The 16,204-nt window shown below is 38.4% G+C and overlaps 1 protein-coding gene across 2 annotated transcripts in view; it reads left to right on the top strand.

Moving 5' to 3' along the window:
- Positions 1 to 16,204, top strand: part of LOC111868198 (MICAL-like protein 1) — a 75,725-nt gene that overhangs the window by 40,521 nt on the left and 19,000 nt on the right. For both annotated transcript variants that reach the window (XM_023858637.2, XM_023858638.2), the window contains exons 2-5: positions 315 to 483; positions 2,061 to 2,251; positions 6,212 to 6,303; positions 13,140 to 14,905. In XM_023858637.2, the coding sequence (XP_023714405.1) occupies positions 332 to 483; positions 2,061 to 2,251; positions 6,212 to 6,303; positions 13,140 to 14,905 (2,201 nt within the window). In that variant the 5' untranslated portion in view covers positions 315 to 331. The remainder of the gene's footprint in view (positions 1 to 314; positions 484 to 2,060; positions 2,252 to 6,211; positions 6,304 to 13,139; positions 14,906 to 16,204) is intronic.

Genomic DNA, 16,204 nt, shown 5'->3' with positions numbered 1-16,204 from the left:
CTACATTATTGCACCGTTTATATTCCCTGAACACCATGTTTAGGTTGTTCCAGTGTTGTCGTGTAATTTTTATTTCTGTCAAAAAGGTCATTTATGCAGATTTGATCTTCCTTAGGTGAAAACATTAAAATTCAACTTCAGAATTAATATAGAAGCATTAGAGCCTGTGTAACATATATACATGTATGTAATTTTAAGTGACTTTTGGTGCTGCATGTTTCCTGACTCTGTGACATTCTTTGTTGCCTTGTTAGACTTTATTAGAGTGTGATTCAATTTTTTATACTAGAAATATGATATATGGTTTGTTCCAGACTGAAGACACGCAAGAATGGGTGAGAAACGGGGAATGAAAGCTCTGGAAGCGTGGTGCAAGAAGGTGACAGATGGGTACCGAGGAGTAAAAATTGACAACATGACAACTTGTTGGAGGGATGGTCTAGCCTTTTGTGCCATCATACATCATTTCAGACCAGATCTTATGTGAGTATGGTTACTTAGTTTCTTTAACAACAATATCCCAACATCATGGGTTATGCATATAGGCCATAACGAAAATCACGAGCACATTTGCTTTACATTAAAACAAAGGAACCTGTACAAAAACAGATACCATCTTGAATTACTGGAGAGGTCCCATCACTACTCCATGAAGTCTGTAGAACAGTGCAGGCATTTCTGTCAGCACTGCACGAGCTTGAATATGCTGCTGTGGTAAAGGTCCATTTCAGTATTTCATAAACATGTATGCACAATTTGCTGGACTACCTCGTTATTTTTGTAGTGATGGTTCCTCATATCGTATTTTAAAGGCCTGAAGAGGTTGTAGCCCAGAGGGGCAAAGTCCAGACTGTAGGGAGAATGGAGGAGCACTTCCTGGCCAACTTTCTGTTTTCCCTGATATCAGGTGTGCAGTGTGAAGGTGTGTATTGTTGTGTCAATAAAGGTTGTGTCTTTTGACTGGGCGCTTGTCATGAAGTGCATGTTGCAATTTCTGGGGTGTCTGAACATAGCGAACTGCATTAACAGTTTCCTTTCTGGGCAGGAAATCAACCAGTATACATTCCTCTGCTCCCGTAACTTTTCCAGCCAAGGGTATGGGTTCTGGCATTCTTCTTTGATGGTGCAGCGCAATACCATTACATTCTCTGTTGTTGTGTTGTCAAAATAGTATTACCAGTTTTTATCACCAGTCGCCTTTGGCAGCATATCGTTGAAGCAACTGTGATAGCACATCCATCCATGCCCTCTCGTGCTTGTCTGTCAGCAGGTGAGGAACCAAGTGACAACAAACTTTCTGGTATTCACAGAGTGTTTATCATCTCTTGCATGACATTGTGTCCAGTTTTCAGGCCTCTGTGGTCTAGTGGTTAGAGTTCCCAGCTACAGATCCAGAGGTCTCAAGTTACCAGATTTTCTGAGAAGTAGTGGATCTGTAATAAGGTCCACTCAACCTTGAGGAAGATTGACAGCCATGCATTCTGTGTGCAGATGGGGAACTTTGTTCAGAAGCTGTATGTGCTGTCTCAGTATTTAATACCTGTACTGCATACATCTGCTCCCTCATATATCCTCACTGAATGGTACTTTATTAATAAACACAGTGATTTTTTTACTTGAACTTTTCCCAGAATAGTTATTCTGTGTGGAATTCAAAAGTGAATTTTAGTGACTTCTGTAGTGGTAAAGATAATGTTGCTCCTGCTCTGAGACACCATGCCATCAAGTTGCTTTGAGGATTCAGAAGTAAGTCGTTATGCATTCTTAACCTGAACATTAAATGAAAATGTGTGGTCAGCCTCATGTTCTGGCTACTTTCACCAGGAAAAAGCCACCTTTCTTGTAGGAGCTTTGATTGGACCCCAGAGCTGATTTGGTCGTTATGACAGAGGATATTATTCCCTGACAGGAATTGAACTATGGTTATAGCTAATCACTATCAGAATTATGCCAGCTTATTATTAATTTTTCTGAGCAGTTAGTGTATGGTTCAGGTTGGCATTTTCAGGGTTGTTGGCAGCTTTTATCTGAGATATGTCTTTTTAAACATGCTGTTTCAGTGACTTTGATACTCTTGAAAAGAATGATATCTATCGTAACAACGAGTTGGCATTTCGGACGGCAGAACATCACCTTGGGATACCTGCTCTTCTGGATGCTGAGGATATGGTGGAATATGAAGTTCCAGACCGCCTGTCCATCTTAACTTATCTTTCACAGTTCTATCAAACATTCACTGGCAGTCGACAAGGTATGTCTGGTTTTCATAAATTTGGATACTCAGATTTCAGTGACGAAGTTCCTAGTAAGCCTTCACAAGAATTGGGAGTTCATTCTTTGGAAGCTGCCGATTTTGTTGCCTGTCCATATGTCTTAGCTCATTTCAGTTTCACACATCAGTATTATAGATGATAATTGACCAATTCAAGATCCGTAGTATGAGTAATATAGTATTATGGAGGCCACTGCTTCTGGGAACTGTACCTTTAGAGATGTCACCGAACATTAAGGTCATATAAATTTGTCAAGTGGGAACAGCACCACCGACATGCAGTTGAGGATCATGCATTTGCGTTGAATACTAGATCTTCAAAAAATTGCAACATTTGTTAATATATATTTTTACGAAAATGGACAGTAGTAACAAGGTGACTTTGCGAGAAAGTTATTTAAGCCTATGAGAGTGGAGTCAGACACCGCATTTTAGAATTGACTAATAGTCTTCTTTTTTTACAGTTTGAAGATTGTCATAATTGCACGAAATACAACAGTGTTTTAAATTGTATGAGAATGAAACATGTTGTAATTCATCTTATGTTATGTTGTTTATCAAATTGACATGTCTGGAATATGATAGTATCTTGGGGTTGACACATTATTACCAACAGAAAGGTTCCACCATATGGAAAATAACACTATATTCTGTGGACAGAATTTTTTTATGAAATTGGCTGTGGTCTGTCTGTAAGATAATAGTTTGTTTCAAGAAATTGCAGAGCAAGAGGAAAAAATAATCATAAGTGTAAATAATGTCTCATATGCAAATTGAGTTTTAATAATAAGAAATATTTTTGTATGTTCAGACATGGAATTGCATTGATGCCAAGATTCTGAGAGTAAAGCGAATACTGGTTGACACACGGCTGGCTGGTATTGCCAAACCTCAGGTGGTTAGATGCAGTTTTTGTCTCACTGGCCTCAGTTCATTTTCAGATGGAGCTGTACTCGTATATAGGGGAATTAAATGGCATAAGACAGTTTTTTTAATCAGATACTTCTATTCCCTTGCCAGTCCTCTATTTGTTACTGCCCTTGAGATGTGTGATAAGGTCCGACCACCAGCTATTATCATGACTGCTAAGTGAGCTGTTTTTGTTGAAAACCTTTTTACAGCAACGGGACAAAATTTCCTCATATCTTGTGTAAGTGCATTGTATATTTATGTATAATGTCGGTCTGTGCCACATGGGTGAACACTTTATCTTCATTTCTTGAAATACATCTATGACAAAAATTTAACATATAGAAATTTTCAAGCAGTTCTTTGGTTAGTCATGTAAGAATGTCACGTGTGTTTTTTCCTGTTTAGTTAGCTTCATTAAACTAATGTATTTTCCACATTTTCCCCATGCTTTGCTTTAAATTAACAGAATTTTTATAAGATTTGTTTTATGTGTGATACATTATATGTTTTAAAATATGTGATCACAGAAAGTTTGTAAAATTTGAATGCAGCCACTGGAAAATTTTGCTTGAGAACTAATGGTTTAGGGGCTTCACTTGACCGGTATCTGAATAAAAGTGTAACATAAGTAAAACTTCATTATCATAGACTGTGTTAAACACCATTATAATGTTTATGTGCTTGTTATAATTAAAAATTCTTTGCCTTCAAATATTGCTGAACTGAAATTCATCATATTCATTTATCATTTTTCCCTCCATCTGTGCATTTATATTTCTTACACAGTCTCTTCTGAGAACTGCGATCACATTATTTCATGTTACACAAATTGTTATGTGCCTATCCTTGTAATTATACATAGGTTGGATAAAAAGTAGTGTCAACACCTCTTATAGTTCTGAAATGACTTTATTGCCTGAGGTAAACACACTTACATTCCTTCAATATATTCCCCCCCCATGTGTACCGCCTTCTGCCAAATTTATGGAAGGTTTCGTACACCATCAGCACGTCCACTTCTGTTGATGCCCAGCAGTGACCGCCCTACAGCACGAATAATCTCCTCTCCTGTGTTGTAACGTGTCCCTCGCAGTGGTTCTTTCATTTTGGCAAAAATATCGTAATCACAGGGACTCATATCTGGTGAGAATGGTGGATGTTACAGTATCACCCATTGCCAGCAGCGAAGGAGATCCTTGACAGCATCAGCAGTAGATCCCTTGCATTGTCGTGAAAGATGATGGCGTTCGTTGCCAAAAAGTGTCGTCGCTTTCTCCTGAGTACTGAACGAAGATGATTATGCAGGAAATTGCAGTAGTAGGCAGCGTTTATTGTCTGCGTTGAGGTACAGTGTGGTGCAGTATCACTCCATTAATGTCATATGCCACAATGAACATTGCCTTCACATTACTCTGTGTAGGGTGCACTTTCTTTGGACGAGGAGAGCCAGGATGCTTCCATTCATTTGATTGTCGCTTCAAGTGTGGTTCGTATGAGCGAGCCCAGGTTTCGTCCAGAGTGACGATGCTTCCAAGGAAGTTGTCACCTTCCTTCTGGTACCGATCTAACAAGTCCTGTTCAATTGCATAACATTGCCATTGTTGCACCTCAGACATTATTAGGGGTACCCAACATGCTGCAATTTTGCGGTATCCAAGAATGTCGTGCAGAATGTGGAGCACGGTTTTGTGACATACGCCTACCTCAGCAGCTAACTCCCATGCAGCCCATCGATGATCGACATCCAGCAAGAAGCAAGAAGCTGAATTGTGTGGTTGTCAACATGGGGTCGTCCTGAACGATGGCTGTCCTGAATAGCATCCCTCCCTTCACGGAACAATTTCACCCATCGTGCCACTGTGCAATATGGCAAGGCAGCATCACCATGGGCTTTTCACAGTCCCTGATAACAGTTTTGTGCACTACGACCTCATGCAACTTCAATTTTTATCCAGTAGCGTTGTTCTTGTTTCGTAAGCATGTTCTTGGGGCGCTTGAACTGGGCTCCTGCACTTCAAGACGATGCGCAGTGCAGCTCAATGAAACACAACCAGAGCCACTCACTGCACTACTTCAACTGACCTTCTGCTATCAGCTACAGATGGCGCTAGTGCCACCTGATGCACATCTTTCATGTTACAGCAGTGTTGCCACTACTTTTATCCAACCCTTGTATATGGTTAAATGCATCATGTTTATATAATTTCTTCAGTTTTATTAGTCATGTGTGCATGTGTACATGTGCTTGCCTCTTAGTAATTATAATATTATAAATCTAAATGGCATATAAAAACTGTGTAATTCAGCTGAAGCCAAGCTAAGACAGAGGAGTGTGAATGACTTCTTATACACTGAGGATTATGGTGCTGACAGTGATACCAATCTGGATACAAGTAACTGTGGTGACAGTGTAAGTAAATTTGTAGTTAATAGAGAAAAAAAATACTGTCAAGCAACCAAGTGTTTGACTCTTTGTCAAAGGAAACCACTAGATGACTGCTCTTCATTGTGCTAATATGGTCATGTCATGTGCATTCTAACATATTGTAGCTTATAGACCCATTACTGGATAACAACATCAAAACAACATTCGCTCCTAGGCAACAGATTCTTAATAAGCAATTATACACAACATTTACTGTGTAACTCCATTGTAAACAAACATCTTCCCACAGAAACGAATGGAGTACAACAGCAAACAGTGTTTTCTATGCAGTCCAAGTTGAGATGTTATAACCTAGACAAGTTTAGAAGTTAGTCAGTTGTAAGGGAGTTTGTTAAGAGAAGACTTGATTGATGCAGTTAGCACAGAACTGAAGAATCTCCACTGTTATAAGTTGTTACCAGGGAAAGACTGGTGAAGACACAGCCAACTGAAAAGACTTAGCATGTGCTGTAGTGGTTTGTAAAGTGTGGAAATTAGCGATAGTATTACAGCTATTTGTAGTTATGACCTGTATCTTCAATCCAAAGCCCTGTCAAGAGTCACTCTAACACATAACAATGTGTTATTAATTTGCTGCACAGGATCTTCACCTACAAGGACATTATCAAAGAGGCCGGTATCAGCATCTGAGCAAGGAATATTGTCTCCTGTGTCAGAAAGTCCTCCCAGCAAAGTAAGTATACTGAGTGTATGTGTTCTGTATGAGGGTACAAATGCATGAGGTGGCATACTTGCTTTTGTGCTGTATTTTATTTTCAGAGCACGCTTTTGTGTTTATGTTTTTAATTTGAGTTGTATCAGATATGGATTCTCCTGTTATGTATTTGGGTGTTTGTTTTGAAGCATTGTTTTATTTTTTGTTTTTCACACTTTTAAGCGCCACATGCATGTAAGAGGCATATGGGGATAACAGATCGTAGATAAAATAAGCTGTGAAGATGACTGAAGTAATTGAGAAGATGATCTAGTGGTGGGTTTGTTTCTTCAAGAAATTTATCTGATTGGCAGAGTACTGATTAATTGATCAAGGAAGATTATCCCATGGTGTTAATTATGTAATTGCCCTCAACATTGATTTTATGTTTCTCAGTTCAGATTTTTTTGTATAAGATTTCAATTTCAGTAATCATAAGTTAGTAATTTCTCTGTTTAAATCTCTCCATTTATGATTTTCCTTATTTTAATGTTAAAATCAGTCCCCCTTGTGGAACTTGAAATGGAGATTTTATTGTAGTTCAGTGGCCATTTGGTCAGTCTTGTGGCTGTGAAGGTTTGTGAATACTGTGTAATATGATGGAACTATTTTCTTCTGATTCTGCTAATTATCTCCATGAAAAGGCATACTGGTATGCTTCAGAAGCCTGCTGTGTCTTCATTCAGGTGGAGGTAAAGTATGCTTACTGAAATACCATATATCATTCCCATCCAGAGAATAACCATGTACAAAGAAAAATACTGCCATGAAATAAATACTTTTCTGAGAGTGATTTATGAGTAATTGGTTACAGTAGTGATTGTGTTGTTCAAAAACTGGAAATACCATAAATGTTGCATGTGGGGATGGTGATGGTAATGGTGGTGCTGGAAGTGAAAAGAGAGCAAGAGAGAAATATCTGATATGTGAGAATAGGGATTGATCTCCCCACCATCTTAAAAACAAGAATTTAAAGTTACTCTTTGAGTTGCAGGTACTCGTAGTATATGTAGAGGGTTACAAGCAGTGGACAGACTTTGTCACATGCCTGTACTCTGACAAGGTTAGAACTTTGTTGTGAATATGGGAAATAGCAGGTCACATCACATTTCAAAATCCATGTTAAAACTGTAGGCCATTTCAGTTGGCTGTTGTCACCATCATCATCCTTCTGGTCAGATTTGCAGAATCTTCCTCATAGGTTAGTAATAGAATCCACCATAACCAAAACAACCAGTAGATTGATATTACAGGTATTATCTGACCATATTGTTAACAGTTGTTTTACCCAAGAAAGTAATACCAATTTAAAACATTGTACTGTAAAATTAAGATTGGAACTGCAATAAAGATGCAAATCTGAATAAGTTCTTTGGCCTAAAACTATTGAAAATGGATGTATTAAGTCCCTTTTCACCAAACTGAAAATCATGGGAATTGTTCATGGTCTGTACAGAAAATGTATGTTATGAAACATAAGGGTGAATATGAAATAATGTTAATGAAGAAAGTCATCTTCTGGGATCTGGCGCCGTGTATTCTTGGTTTTAACTGACGTTTCGGAAACATTGGTTAAAACCGAGAATACACGGCGCCAGATCCCAGAAGATGACTTTCTTCATTAACATTATTTCATATTCACCCTTATGTTTCATAACATACATTTTCTGTACAGACCATGAACAATTCTCATGGTTTTCAGTTTGGTGAAACGTCAGTTAAAACCAAGAATACACGGCGCCAGATCCCAGAAGACGACTTTCTTCATAGTCATCGCTGTGAAAACCTCAAAACTTACATGAAATAATGTTGTTTGTGCAAGAGCCTAATATGAAATAAACACTGATTAAACAGTAGCTGTACAGCATGGATGTTCAGCATCTGTAATACCAAACACTGCTGTTGGTCAAGATGCTAGATTCTAAATCTGTTCTATTTTCACAATTTATTTCTGTAAGATCCTGATATCTGGGAATTACATGCAGTCCTTCATTTTGCTGCCCTAGCAGTACTAGGTCATGAAGCTGCTCTAGTTACCACATACTTGATCCGTTCTGGGTCGAGGCTGTATCATGTGAAGTACGTAATACATACATGCATTAAACCATAGAGTTTGCAGTTCCTTCTTTCCAGTTTATGCATCTTATGATTTTCAGGCATATTGGTGAACTGACAGTACACTGACACCTAAATATAATACATTGCTGAATTCATCATTCCACCCTGTAAAATGCAGAAATATCTGGACAGCTTTGTATTTTGTAATGGTTTGATTATGTTGCTGAATCATTGTAGTATATTGCTCTTTGCTTCTTGCTTTAGTTGCATGCGGTTTTTTAATTCATATTCCTTATTGCAAGTTGATGAAGTTTAATTCCATATGTAAGCTCAAAACTGTCTCCAGAGTGCCCCAGCTTTCCCACCTGTTGGAAGGCAGTGGAATGTTGAGATTCTATAAAATGCCACAGTTGTTTAATGTGTGTACTTCTCACTCAGACATCTTTGCATGAACTCTCCATAGTTTCCACAATGTATATTTCTAAGCACACTTGCAGGAGTAGCCAGTGAATGTTGGTGTGCGGGTGTGTCCTGGGTAGACACCTCTGGTTAAGTTTCTCAGTTTGTGATAAGTTGTAGGTGATCCCTTGGACTTTGCATTATATTAAAAAAGTTCATATTACTACCTGTTATTGAAAGGAATAAACCTGATACTAATTTGATAAAAGACAGAGGGCTTAAATAGTAGCTTGGACTTAAATTGTAGGCCAGGTAGTAGCAGGAGGAATTGTGAATAGTAGTCAGGCCTAAATAGTAGCTGGCTATTAGAACAAAAATTCTGTATGGTGGCTAAGCCTAAAATAATGGCTGGGTATTAGCACAGATATTGAGTAGTGGCTGGGTTTCAAATAGTATTAACAAGTAAACTGAATTGTAGCCAGCACATGAATTGTAATTGGTGGCCGGGTCTGATATTATCTGAAAGAGCACTAACATAGAAATTCTGATCAAATTGATCAGATTGATTCTAATGACTGCTGATGCTGTGGAATCAGTATTTGACAGAACATAGAAATTTGTTTAATCTTTTATTTTGTATTTAAATTAATAAATATTTCTAACTTCCAAGTGATGTATAGTAGTGTTATAAATGTTCTGTTTAGTCATTGTTCCAGTAATGATTCTGAAGATTAGTATTTGATAAGACAAGGCAGTTTTTTACTTTTCATAGTTATAATTATTTTTATAATTTAACAGAAGCATTTTATATTTAAATTTATGAACATTTCCAAATTCACTTAGTGCAATGTAACAGTGTAGATGTTGGTTTAAATATTGGAAGTGGTTCAAGGTTGATCTGGACGTAATTTTTTTAACAAAAAGAATATACATGCCAGAATCATGAAACTCTCATTTCTTTTCAATATTTTCTCCCTTCACACTAGCACATTTTTTCCATTCTCCTGGAAAGTTACTTATGCCAGCAGCATAAAAAGTTTTGTCCTGACTGTGTAACCAGTTCAGTACACAGCATTTGAGTTCATCATAAGTTTGAAATTTCTGTGTCCTTAGGTGCATACTCATTGGCTCAAACAAATGAAAATCACCGGGGGGTTAAGTCTGGGCTGTAAGGAAGGTGGTTCATGATTTCCCAATCCATTGTTGCCAGATATGCTGTATGTGGACTAGCGTCATGCAGTGAGTTCCTTTGGCAGTTTCACGGGTCATCTCTTCCAGTGATGTGTTTCCCTCTAGTACAAACTAGTGCAGATGTTTGGCAGACAGCCATGCCCTGCACCTTCGTGTTGAACATTAACATCTTTGAGACCTACTGGGCACACATTTTCTTGAACACTGTGTCCATGTATAATTGTTCCAACACATCAAGCATTATGCCACTGACGGATGAAACATTATGCTCTTTAATTCACCTATATTCCAAACTCAGCTCTTGAACTTGGCAAATGTTCACACTGGGTACAGCTGTTGGCTGAATGAGAGCTTGTTGTACATTTGACACTTCTTTGCGGCCTTTGGAGAACTCATTGCATCAATCATGGACACTTATATGTGACAGAGTCTCTTCCCCATACCGTGCATTTAATCTACGAAGAATTTCTGCTTGTTTCACATTCTCTTTCAATAGGAATTTGATGATACAGTGCTATTCTACACTAGGATTGACACCATCTTGTACCAGGTCTAATGCACAGAAACGGGGCACATGGCTAACTGCCAGGCAGCTTGCCTTATGATAGGTGGTGAGAAAATTAAATTTGATAAGCTCATAGGTATAAATAACTAAAAGTACTGAGTCTGAGTCTCATTTTATGACCGATGGTCAGTCGACCAGTCTGTCTTGGCATAAATCAGCCATGTGGGGCTTGCGACCAGATCTTTATTACTGTTTGACAGTTAAGGCCTTGTTTTTTATGGGCGCCCTCTCTGACAAGAGGACGGGCCTGCCTTTTGTATATGCTGCTGGTCCTTGCCAGCGCAGTCTTTCTTGGTATTCGAGACCATATATTACTGTCTCAAATTTGAGACTTCCCTTTTCATCCCCTCCAGTGACTCGCAGGATCACAGTGGAGCTATTCGAACCCGCCTCAACACGGGTCTCTAAAAGTACTGCAGTACATGCAAATATATAAAGACATATAGATTCCTTTCAGAATTTGTTTCTCAACACGTATAACTCCAAGGATTGAATCCCATCTTGCACAAACATGCAATTCCATGTATGTGATACCATCATTAAGTGTTCTATCTGTCACAGGAACTGACTGCACTCTGAAAGAGAATAAGACAAAGGAAAATAATTATTGAGTAGGTTGGTTAGTGGTAATGCTTCGAACTTTCTCTGGAGTTACCCGGTTTCAGTCACAGCTTGGTTACCAGCTGACTGAGGACTTCTGTGCTGGGATGTTATCTTCACATAGGCTACACTGTCCACTCTGCTCCATATTATTGCCATCTTCCCATGCTGTTCAGGCCCTGGACCCTGTTTGCTTGAAATATTAATATAAAATGTCATAAGAGTTCTACCTGTTGCCATTAAGACAGATGGGGAAGTGGAGGTATAGCTACGTGCTACGTGTATTCTTATTCATGGCACTAAATACAGGCTTCTTAAGAGGTCAGGCACTTTACACCAGAGGAAAGAGGTCTCATACCTGGTCTAGGTGAGGTGTGGCAAACAGACAGCTCCCATCCTTGCCTGGTCATCAGGCCAGAAGTCAGTCTCTTTATTGACTGAATTTCTTGACTTCCAACTTAAGAATCACTTACTTTAAATTTGTACGTTGAGGGTACACCAGTCCCTAAAATTACATGTATTTTTTGGATCTAAAGTGATATAAAGTATATAACTTTATTCCTATGTGAACATAGACCAGTTGATAAATTGCATTGCTGCAACTCATGTACAGAGCTAACCCGACACTGTACTCTTTTATGTCCCCAGGAGGAAAGCTCGGACATTATGGGACAGTATAAACCTGAAATATTCTGCTAGAAGGTAAATGCTTTGTGTATTTGTTTTGCTTGCTTTGCTGTGTTGCTTGTCACCATGTTTTTTTGTCATCATCTATGCTAGTGGTTCCCAGACAGTAATTTGTAAACCCCTTCAGGGTAATGATGGATTCTTGTGCATACTCTGCTGAAGTACATAAAATGAACACATAATGGAAAAGTTGTGTGCACATTCTGTCTACATGTTTCAGTTCTGAAAACTACTGAATGGCTTCTGATGAAATTAGATTGGGAGTCTACAGTAAAACTTGTCAGAGGAATATAAATATAACTTTTATTCATAATAGACTAATGGAACCTTCACTTTACATGCATCTCAAATTGAATTTTATTGATTTTCTTAAAAATTGTTTGTCACACAAAAAATTGGCGTGTGGTATAAAATACAGTTCTCTTTGACATCTACAGCGTTCACTTGAAACATTTCTTGATGCTCCAAATATTTAATGAACTTAAGTAAAATAAATTATCCTATATATGATCTACAGCTTTTATTTGTAATGTTTCTGGTATCGTATTTAATGTGCGACAAGAAAAATATATTTCTGTGTGCAGTGTGATGTGTGTATAGTAGTGAGATATAGTAAAAAATGTATTTGGAAGATGCGTATGCGCATTTTGCACTCCTGGGATTTAGTGATATTTTAGATGAGATAGAAAGGCATTTATATAAATGCTGCACTGTTTGATTTTCAAAAGTTAAAAAAAAAAAATTTTTTCTTGAACTGGATAGTTTGAGATATACATATTGTGACATGTCAGTGCATTGCCAGGCAGCAGGTTGGTAAACAAGTTCCCACGAAGACAGATTCTTGATAAACGGTCCGTTGTTAGGTTATGCAACAATAGAGGACTCTCCATAGACATTCTCACGGCAGTGAATACAGACAACTATAGAAGAACTGCTGTTGCTATGCAACAACCGGTAAACAAGGGAATGTAGAAGCAATTAAAGAGACACATAAAGAATAATTTGTAAAAAAAAATTGAGTTTAATTTTAGTCAGGTTCCTCATGTTTTGTTCCCCCCCCCCGGGAAGATATAATGTTTGGGAACTATTACATTCTAGTTCAGCACTTATTTCATTTAAAGGAAAAAAGCGTTCTCTTACTGATGTGTAGGATGTTTATGCTGATTGTGAAAGTCACTTTAGTGTTATTGACAAAAATTCATTTTTAACTGCTTTTGTAATTTTGCATATATCACTTCGATACTTTTGCAAATTTAAAAATGATCTTCTTTGGTTGTTTTTGTGACCATATTTTTCTAAACGTTGTGGATTTCAGGTGGCTGAACGATTAGGGCGTAGGGAACCATGTGCAAAGTGTGGACTTCCTGTATTCATAGCAGAACGTCTTTTAGTGAGTGGTCGCACACTTTACCACCGCACATGTTTCCGTTGTGCCCGTTGCCAGAACCAACTCAGTCTTGTCAACTTCTATGAAACAGAAGGGGGAGACTACTGTTGCGAAACCTGTCCAGATGAGGTCCTTGACTCATCCAACCATGAAGAAAAATCTCAAGTTGCTAGTCAAAATGACCAGAGTAACCTTGACATGATAGGACATGCAGGTCCAGAAGATGAGTACAGTGCAGAATTTGAATTGGCCTTAGAGAAATCGGCAGTGCCACTTATCAGTGAGGTCAAAGAACAACCAGAATTAAAATTTTCTAAAGCTCGTTCCGATTTTATGAGTAGTCAGCTGACCGTCCCAGAGTCACAAGGCTCGGAAGAAATAAGTAGTGTTAGTAATAATGAGGAAACATTGCCACAGCCTCAGAAGCAAGGTATTGATAACAGTAAAGAGAATGGGTGTTCGTTATCCTTGCAATACAGTGCACTAGAGAGGCAGACTGTTCACTCTTCTTCAAACACAAGTTCCTTAAACAATGTAGATAAATCAAGAAGCAGAGTGAGTAGTGAATGTAGTTTTGTAAATATTGACAGTACCCTGCCACTGGACAGTGGTGTTGCAAAGTGTTCTTCTAGAAAATCAGATACTTCTAGTGTTGTTGGAGATGGTTTATTCTCAGGAAATAGTGTTCCTTTCAAAGTTAGTTCAACTAGTTTAAATAGTGTTGGTGGTGATAAACAGCTTGAAGTTAGAAATGATAGTGTGGCCCTGGAGGATCACAATAAAGACCTGAACTCGTCTGGAGACCTGTCATCCTCCATAGTCAAGTTGAGGTTAAAAATGTTTGAAAAGAGCGGTAATGCAGAAGAAAATACTAAAGCATTAAAGACGAGATCCAATAACATATCTGCTCTCTACCAAAAGGATGAGACCAGTTCAGCTTCGTTAGATATGTTTATCACTAGATCTACATCTGTTGAGTCCAAAGACAGAGTCTTTGTCGTTGAAGAAGGTAAGGTTGAAAAGCAAGAGGATCAAAATGGACAAGAAAAGTTAGTTCATAAAATTGATATTTCCAAAGAGGAAAGCGGGTTTGAAACTAATGAGAGCATCGATGTTGGACTAGCTTTGAAGAAGGAATCTCAGTCACATATCGATGACTCAGTTGAACATATGAATTCTGGGGACAGAATGGTAAGAGAAAAGTCATCTAGTATAAGTGACATACAGGAGACAGATAAAAGTGACATTCCAAAAGACACAGGTCCCATCAAAGTCATAGAATCTGATGATATTCAGACAAATTTTGCCTTGCCAAAAAGCAAGTCAGCCAAGCAGAACAATGATTGTACATATCCCAGTGAACTTAATCCATTTGGGGATGATGATGATGACAGCAGTATTACTGAACAGGCAAATGAACGAAGTGTTGTATGTAAGCCATCTGTATCAAAAGTGGCACAAGAAATGAATCCATTTGGGTCCAGTGATGAAGAAGAGATGCGGATTATGGTGGAGCCTCCTACACCACCTGTTCCTGTTGCCAGAACTAAAAGAAAGATAGTACTAGAAGCCCCAAAAGTGAACCTGAACCCTTTTTGGAGTGATGGAGAGGAGCCAAGCAGTGGGGATGAAAATACAGGGTCCACATGTAGCACATCAGAGAAACTTCCTGTACCCCGGCCTAGGACTGTCATGTGAGTTATATAAAGTTTAAGTGTTGTACTCCTGAATTTAAAATGATCCTACCTTTCAGAATTTAAGTGATGTACTGTCTCCATGGTGTAGGGTATTCCTGGACAAGTTGATATCATTGAGCTGGATAAGAAATTCCCTGCTATTTGGAACCAGAGTGTCATTGCTGTGTCCCAAAACCATATCACTGGACCTTATCCAGAGACAGTTGAATTCAGTCCATTTCACATCCTAACATCCTGTGTCTCTAAAACCCATTTTAGTATTTTCCTTTCGAGCATGCCTAGGTCTCCCATTTGGTTTTTCCCCTTGAAGTTTTCAAACTTAAAATGTTGCATCTGTACCTCATATCTCTCATGCATGCTGTATGTTTTGCCCATATTTACAGAACACACACACACACACATAACAGGTGAAGAGTACAAATTACAAAGCACCTCAATATGTAATTTTCTAGTCTCCATTTTCTCAGTATCATATGTTCTCAGTACTTTATTCTCAGGCAATCTCAGTCCATGTTCTTCCCTCTGAGTGTGACATCAAATTTAATGCCAAAGTCAAGCAGCAGGTAAAATCACAAAATTTTCTCTTCTGGAATGTGATGTCATGTAGTCCATTAGAAGTCCACTTATATTTCAGAGGAAGCTCAGTGGACTTCTGCCGGCGTACATGGCGTTAATTCCAGAAGACAGTGTATTTCGACAAGATATTAATGTACACAGTGTTATGTACCAGATGATAGTAGTACTCTTCATGACCACCACTGTGGCAACCTCAAATTCAGCAAGTAAAATTATGGTTTGTAAATATATTTTCTGAAAGAAAATGGGAGATTAAAGTTTACAAACTGAATTGGAGCAAAATAAAGGATAATGCCAAGTCAGACAAATTTTCGCAGTCACTATTTATGAGGTGTATCAGGATGTTCTCCCGACTAGGTCAAAAAAGAAATGTTGGCTTGACTTACTCAATTTTGGCTGTCATCTCCTTCAAAATAGTCTCCTTGGAAAAGTATACAAGGTGTGGCAATAAAGAACCCGGATTACTTTTATGACTCATTTCCGGCCACGTCATTGACGAAGAGGAGGGTAGGGCATTGACCCTTGGACTTCCCTCTACCGTCACACAAAGTTTCATTCACGTGCATCGGTTAGTCTGGCCGCGACCATTGTTAGAAGCGGATCGTGTTTCTGAGCTCCGTCGGAATAATGCTGAGTGCTAATGCAGAACAACGTGCTAACATCAAATTCCTCACAAAACTTGGAAAATCTGCCACTGAAACTTACAATTTGTTGACAGAA

This window comes from Cryptotermes secundus, unplaced genomic scaffold, assembly GCF_002891405.2.
Source record: "Cryptotermes secundus unplaced genomic scaffold, Csec_1.0 scaffold146, whole genome shotgun sequence".
Taxonomy (NCBI): Eukaryota; Metazoa; Arthropoda; class Insecta; order Blattodea; family Kalotermitidae; genus Cryptotermes; species Cryptotermes secundus.
This window is presented reverse-complemented; position numbering and strand designations above follow the sequence as displayed.